This window comes from Ursus maritimus (genome assembly GCF_017311325.1).
Source record: "Ursus maritimus isolate PB19 chromosome X unlocalized genomic scaffold, ASM1731132v1 scaffold_X1, whole genome shotgun sequence".
NCBI classification, from domain to species: domain Eukaryota; kingdom Metazoa; phylum Chordata; class Mammalia; order Carnivora; family Ursidae; genus Ursus; species Ursus maritimus.
The window spans coordinates 107,474,131-107,481,559 of NW_024423319.1; the positions used below are offsets into that span (position 1 = coordinate 107,474,131).

At 34.9% G+C, this 7,429-nt stretch overlaps 1 protein-coding gene across 4 annotated transcripts in view; it reads right to left on the reverse strand.

Annotated features, from left to right (window-relative positions):
- CNKSR2 (connector enhancer of kinase suppressor of Ras 2) overlaps positions 1–7,429 on the reverse strand; it is a 292,411-nt gene that overhangs the window by 47,348 nt on the left and 237,634 nt on the right. For all 4 annotated transcript variants that reach the window (XM_040633558.1, XM_040633552.1, XM_040633548.1 and 1 more), the window contains 2 exons: positions 6,572–6,645; positions 6,211–6,282 (listed from right to left, as the gene is read on the reverse strand). In XM_040633558.1, coding sequence (XP_040489492.1) covers positions 6,211–6,282; positions 6,572–6,645 — 146 coding nt within the window. The remainder of the gene's footprint in view (positions 1–6,210; positions 6,283–6,571; positions 6,646–7,429) is intronic.

Below are 7,429 nucleotides of genomic sequence, written 5' to 3' on the forward strand. Positions count from 1 at the left end.
ATATATATATATATACAATGGAATATTATTCAGTCATAAAAAAGAATGAAATCTTGCTGTTTGCAATGACATGGATAGAGCTGGAGTATATTAAGTGAAATGAGTCAGTCACAGAAAGACAAATACCAAATCATTTCAGTCATATGTAGAATTTAAGAAACAAAACAAATGAATGAAGGGGAAAAAAGAGAGAGACAAATCAAGGAACAGACTCTTAACTCTAGAGAATAATCTGATGGTTACCAGAGTGGAGGTAGGTGGGGGGGGGCGTGCTGGGTGAAATAGGTGATGGGGATTAAGGAGTGCACTTATCATAATGAGCACTGAGTAATGTAAAGAATTGCTGAATCAATACATTGTATACCTGAAACTAATAAGATGGTATATTAACTATACAGGAATTAAAATAAAAAACATTATTATTATTATTTTTAGAGAGGGAATGGGGAGGGGCAAAGGGAGAGGGAGAGAGAATCTTTTTTTTTTTTAAAGATTTTATTTATTTATTTGACAGAGAGACAGCCAGCGAGAGAGGGAACACACTCAGGGGGAGTGGGAGAGGAAGAAGCAGGCTTCCAGCGGAAGAGCCTGACGTGGGGCTCCATCCCAGAACTCCGTTACCACGCCCTGAGCCAAAGGCAGACGCTTAACGACTGCGCCACCCAGGCGCCCCAAGGGAGAGAGAATCTTAAGCAGACTCCAAGCCCAGCATGGAGCCCGACAAGGGGCTCCATCTCATGACCCTGGGATCATGACCTGAGCTGATATCAAAAGTCAGACGCTTAACTGACTGAGCCACCCCAGTGCCCCAAAATTACAAAACTTAATAAAAACATTTATTTTAAGATGTTTAAGAATATATGAGATAATTCTACATAAAAGATGTGTTCTTGGCTACTCTTGACACATGGAGTCTTCAATGAGCTAATTTGCTGTAGTACAAATTGTTCCCACACTAAAGATGCTATTTTGATAGAAAAGTCTTAGGCAAACCTGTTAATATCTGTAATATAGAGGGTTTTAAGATGATCAGAACCCTATTAATTCTGTTGCTCCAAATTTAGAAGCACTCCAAATATCACTGCTGGTTGTGTCTTCATAACAAATGCTCTTTTACAGATACTTAATATCATACAATATATACTGACGAGGGAGAAAGTTATGGACTTTGCCTGTCAAAATAAATTTTACTATGAAATATTAGTTTTGATGAAGGTCATTTAAGTTTAATGATCTATGGGGAAACCCATGTCAGGAGTACTTTGGAAATTTGTCTCTAAATACAAGAGTATTAGGTTTTCTAAAGACAAAATGAACAAACATAATTTTAACCTCTCTTCAGATCCTGAAAATTTATCTCCACAAACAATAGTAACTTAAAAATAAATCTTTCCTCTCTCAGGAGTGCTGCTACTGCCAGTGCGGGGGCCTGCACTGTTTCAATCTCCATCTTTTGTCCCACCAGGTCTCTCCCTGTGTTCATTATTCCAGCTGTTTTCACTGCATCAGATTATCGAATCAAAAAATCTTTAAATTAACCTGACAATTCCCCATTGGTCCATTCTGAGCTATGATCCATATACTTTCCCAAATCAGAAATTAAGGAAGAACCCCCCCTTCCAAACTACCTTAAGTTTGGAAGCAATAGTATCGTTAATGTCATTAAAATGTGGAATAATCTGATCAAGATACATTTTTAAGAAAAAATTGTGTTTGAGATTTTTTTCTCCCAAGAGTTTATCTCCTGTGTCAGATGGAAGACGATGTGCTTTGAAGTGAGTCATGTATTTCAGCTTTTATGCCCAGTGGTATTCACTGTGCAGCAGACTGTTAGAATATCTTGAAAATGGAGGAAAGTTGTGTTTCTCTTTGACAAAATCACAACTGTGGAAAATTAAGCTTTAATTTTAAGAATAAGTCACCTAAAGCTCAACTTTATTTTGATAATTACGATGTAATTATCACCGCAAGTATTTTTGGGAAGTGAAGAAGAGACTGGAACAGAAAGGGAATAAAATAACGACTGATCAAATAAATTCAGTAGCACAGAGTACACTCACACACTCCAGAAAATTACAAATGATAAGAAGTCAACTTTATGATGAATAACCTTTAAAAAATGACTCTAATCACCAGTAAAGGGTCAAAATTGAAATTTAGTCTATATGTCATTTGTAGTGAGAAAGGGGTTGAATTTGTACTACAAGACAACTTCTAGCACTCTTGAGAAAGACTTGCTTGGTGTTTTGTGGGTGAAAATGATGGTAAGAGCACTAGAGGAACATGTATTATGAGATTTTAATCCAGTACCTCATACTGACTATTTTAAAAAACATCACTGAATTTTCATTTTGTCAGAAGTTTAAAGAACAATGAAGTCTTTATGAGATGAATCAGAGAACTAAAAAGAGGCTGCCTTGATTTTTCAGTTCAACAAATTTACTCAGTGCCTGCTATATGCTGAACAATGAACTATGTTTTAGGGGCACAAAAATGAATAAGACATAATTCCTGTCTTCATTGAGTTCCAGAATTGCTAAATGTCACAAAACAATTGAAAAATTTTGACTACTTTTAGGAAGAAAAATTCTGTTCATGATAAAAACTCTTCAGAAAGTGTGTGGCTGACTCAGGCCAGTACGTACAGTTGTTGGTGCTGCCTTGGATAAACTTGTCCTTAAGGCCGCAGCCCTAAGAGGCTTACCTATATAGTTGTTGCAGTAAAATTTGGTATTTATAAGCCATTATAAACAGCAGATATATATGCATTAATGGAGTCAAGAAATATTTAACGAGAACTTATGTCTGCTAGGTCCTGTTCCAAGCACCAAGGATGCAGAGAGAAACAAAACAAAGTATGTGCCTTCACAAAGCCTCCACCTTAGTGGAACACATGTCAAGTTAGTATCAGTGCCATTTACACAAAAATAGCTAGGTAAAAAATTAGAAAAGTCAGAAGTGCTAGGAATGGGGGGCAGCTATTTTAAGAAAAGCCGGTTAGGGATACGAGCACTGAATTTAGTGATGGGGAAGTGCTTTAATATTAGGTCTACATTCAGCACCTTACTATAACACTAAGCTTTTAAAACAAGACAATATAGGTAAGGGGATATTGAGACTAAAGTGAACAATCCCATGAAGTTGTCAATAACTAACAGAGAATAATGTATTAAGAGGGAAAAAATGAGTAAGAACTATGGGAGAAATGTACAAAAAGTAATTACCAAATAGAAATGGGTGAATCCTCACAATTAAAAGGACCTATGTGCTGACACTATAAGGAATATATAGACCAAATGAATTCAGTAAATAAGTCTCAGAATACTTGAGAAACATGATATTTTGTTTTCTTCCCACAGATTTCACAAAGACTGGCAATTTCTTTTTTCATGTTTCAGTGCTCTTTTTTGAGGAGGAAACAGATGGATGGTGGTGGGGGCCTCAAAAGTGTTTTTGCAAATTACCTCACAATCAAACTTACAGCTGCTCAGAAAATAGGTGAGATTTGAATATTCCACGTGTATATATACATATATATGTATGTGTATATATGTATATATACATACAATTGGGTACATGTATATGTATGTATATATAGGTATATGTAAATTTGAGTATATGTATGAGTGTGTGTTTCTGTGTATACACACACGCAGAGATTTTATACAAGAAAATTAAATTTAAGTACTTTTTTATTTCAATTACAAGGTCCTGCCTGTCAAAACTCACACTGTATTTTTAAAATACAAATGCTACTGCTTTAGAAATTAAGAAATAACCAGACAAGCTTATATTTATATTATAATTAGCATAATTATAATATTATAAATATAAAATCTCTTTAAGACTTAGGTACATTCCTTTAAAAGATTATATATAGAATGAACCAATGCCCACATTATCTTGCTGCTTTGTAACAATCAGGCTACTGAACAAAATTGTTGGGGGGCATCTCTCCCACCACTAATCCTCTGTTTCTTTCCAGCACTGACTTTCCTTCCTATTAACAAGTAATTTCTAAAAATTTGCCTATTCAAAGTAGACATTGGGAATATGATTATCAAAAAAGAAAAAAAACAATAAAAGTCCTTTACACTTAAATTTTTAAAAAGATTCAGCATTTCAGGACAATGTAATTCTGAAGGTTATAGCGTACCATAGCAAGGCTCACATAAAACAGCACTCTTAAATGTATAATGTGGAGATGACATATTTGATCAGATACATTTTTTTCCTTTGACTCATTGCTTAGAAAAAACAAAACAAAACACCTGGGTTTGGTTTAGCTTCTTCTATGAGATCCTGAACCAGATACATCCATAGGAGTATTAGGGAAGAATAGTGACATGACACACTTTTGAAGTTATTGCTAATACAAGGCAGGGAGTGGAGACCAGGAACGGTTTTATAGTTCATAAAAAGGCATTTTCTATGCCTAAAAAGACCCTGACTAACATGTAAACCCTTCATACTCATCCCAAGGACAATGAGCTCAACATGTGATAAAACAGGTAGTGAGTAACTTGAAGAGTAGAATTATAAAATTATTAAAACACAAAATAGAGTATTACAACCTCCCCCCCACCTCATGAACATGTGAATAAACATTTTCATTTTGAGAACAAATTAAGGAGAAAAGGCTCTCCAAATTCTAATTGCCTAGTGTGAAATTTCAAGAATGGTAACATAAATCAAAAGAAGATTATGGGAAGTACAAGAAAGACTCAGTTCCCTTATTAATAATAAAATATTTTATCAAGTGTTCTCAACACTTGTTTGACATTTCCCTGTGTTCATATCCTTGCTTTGGAAAACCACGCCTTTACTCCCAAGAGTCAAAAAACCAAGATTATTTATAAAAGCACATTGAAGTGTTGCACAATTTTCTGCTTAAAAATATCTGAATACTGGGGCGCCTGGGTGGCTCAGTCGGTTAAGTGTCCAACTCTTGGTTTCAGCTCAGGTCATGATCTCAGGGTGGTGAGATGGAGCCCCAGGTGGGGCTCCCCACTGAGTGTGGAGTCTGCCTAAGACGTTCCCTTTCCCTCTTCTCTGCCCCTCCCTGCCCTGTGCTCTTGCTCTCTCTCTCTCTCTCAAATAAATTAATCTTTTAAAAAATACCTGGGTACTAAGTTTTTGGAGACACACAAAGAAAGGTAAATGGGTTAAGAGCCCAAACTGTATAAAAGGAATATATATTGCCAGCAAACACTTAAATAGCACAATTGAACAGGGATTGTTCTAAGCCCTTTATGTGTGCTCATTTGCTCCTCACAATAATCCCTTGGGTGGAGATAGTTATTACGTCCATTTTTTAAAAAGGGATCAATACCTGGCATAAAGAGGTCCAGTTCTACAGCCAAGGTCATATAGCTAGTAAGTGCGAGAGCTGGGATTTGGACAGTCTGGTTCCAAAGTCTATGCTCTTAATCACTATGCTATGCTGCCTCTCCCTAACTGTTGGCAAGTTATATATGTCATATGCATTGCCTGTGGAAGACCTGTGCAAAAGGAAAAATCTGAATCTTAAATCCAATTTCTATAAATCTAGAAATGAGACAGGGGAAAGGAAGGAAAAGGAAGAAAGGATCAAATTCATAAAAGCTAAAGTGGAAACCTGGAGCAGAATGTTGTAGATGATGGAAATACATATATATGTATAAAATATTGCATGTATATGTAAAAAAATATATATTTCTCCCTTCGCCCCCAACAGCCCCATATAACCATGTAGCCATCTAATCACTTGGAGGTATAATATCGTCCAGTGATAGAAGAAAGATGACAAAAGAAATACTAACTTTGCTTAGGACAGAATTATTGAGACGGATGTTGTGCCATAAATACTCAGCACTTGGAAAAGTCAGGGTTTTTTTGGTGATTATCTTTTCCCCCCACCTGGAAATAAATTTGAAGACACATTCTTGAAATGGACTTTTAAAAAAATCTTTTTTTTTTTCATGGGATATTTTTGGGTCTATATATGGATTCAGACACATTTTTGGTAAGCTTGACAGTCAACAAGTTCATTTTGACCTTTAAAATGCTGTTCTTTGAAATTAGCTAAGACTAGATGCGGCTATGCCTGAGTCCATTTTATTTTAAACTGGTCGATCACAGTGACATTATTCTTTAACATTAATGTGGAAAGCTTAGAATTCTAAGCCTAACTGCCTTTCTAAGTGCTCTGAAATTTAAGTAACACTTTACCTGTTCATATCATCGAGATGCTCAGCAGCAAAATAAAAGCTTTTGATTTTAGGATGACAGGCTTTGAATGCACTGCAAAAGGAAACAAAGTACACTTGCTTTATTTCAAATTGGGAAATAAGTTAGAACCAAATAATTTTTATGGGTAGAATTACCCCAATATCTAATCTGAGTTCACATATATAATACTTCTGCCATGATGACAGAAATCAGTAAAAAATTCAATTTTCTGCCCACAAAACTGCTTTCTTATTACCTCAATTTGAAAGCATTAGACAAGCAACCTGTAATTTAAAAGCTAGAAATTAAAAAAAAAAAAACCCTTCCTTTCTCTCCCTCTCCCCAAATAAAATCAACTTACTATTTCTTGCGGCATTCACTGGCTCTATCAATTTTAAATTCAGGCAGACTGATGAATCCTTCTGCTTTTTCATCCTAAAGAGGCAACACTTTTATTTAGGGTATTATACACAAGGGGTTGAAGCTGATAATACCAAATAACTATGCCTTAAAAATTTATACTAATAAATATGTTCATTTAATTTCTTAAATTTGACATTTTAGGGATGAGGCTTCCTCTCTTGTTACATTCCATTCAGTTGAAGATATACTTTGAACATTTAGAATACTACAAATTAAGATACACGCAGAAATTTTGAAAAATCTTTCTTAGAATGAAGATAGAAAATTCTTTAAATTGTCAAAGTGAAACATGTTTTATAAGTAATTTTCTCACCAGAACGTATACGTACTTTCATAACATGTAAAATAACTTCAGTCCACATTCACCATTCATAGTTTTCTATAATTTTTAATGTTCAGATATAAAATACATCAAAATTTACTAATGCAATTCATTTTCTGCTTCCAAAAAAGTCTTTTATCAAACCTGAATTAAACATGCTGTGTATTCAAGATTTTATAAATGAAATAGGTTAATCTGATTTCAAATATCTACCTTGGTATGAACGCTATAGTATATAAAAGTTATTTTTTACTTGGACAATTGAATGAAATCCATAAAATCCTCCTCTCTCTAATGTGGCAAGGAAAAACAAGATAGGAGAATTACCCAAAATCTGTGTCAGATACAAGTTATTCCAACTAGGCGAAGACTACCTTTGGCTAAATCCTTTCATTGCTGTTGTCCTTTCATGGTCATGACCAAGCTCCTCAGACTTTTATTCCCCCAAACTTTGATCTGAGCTCTTATCAGTTT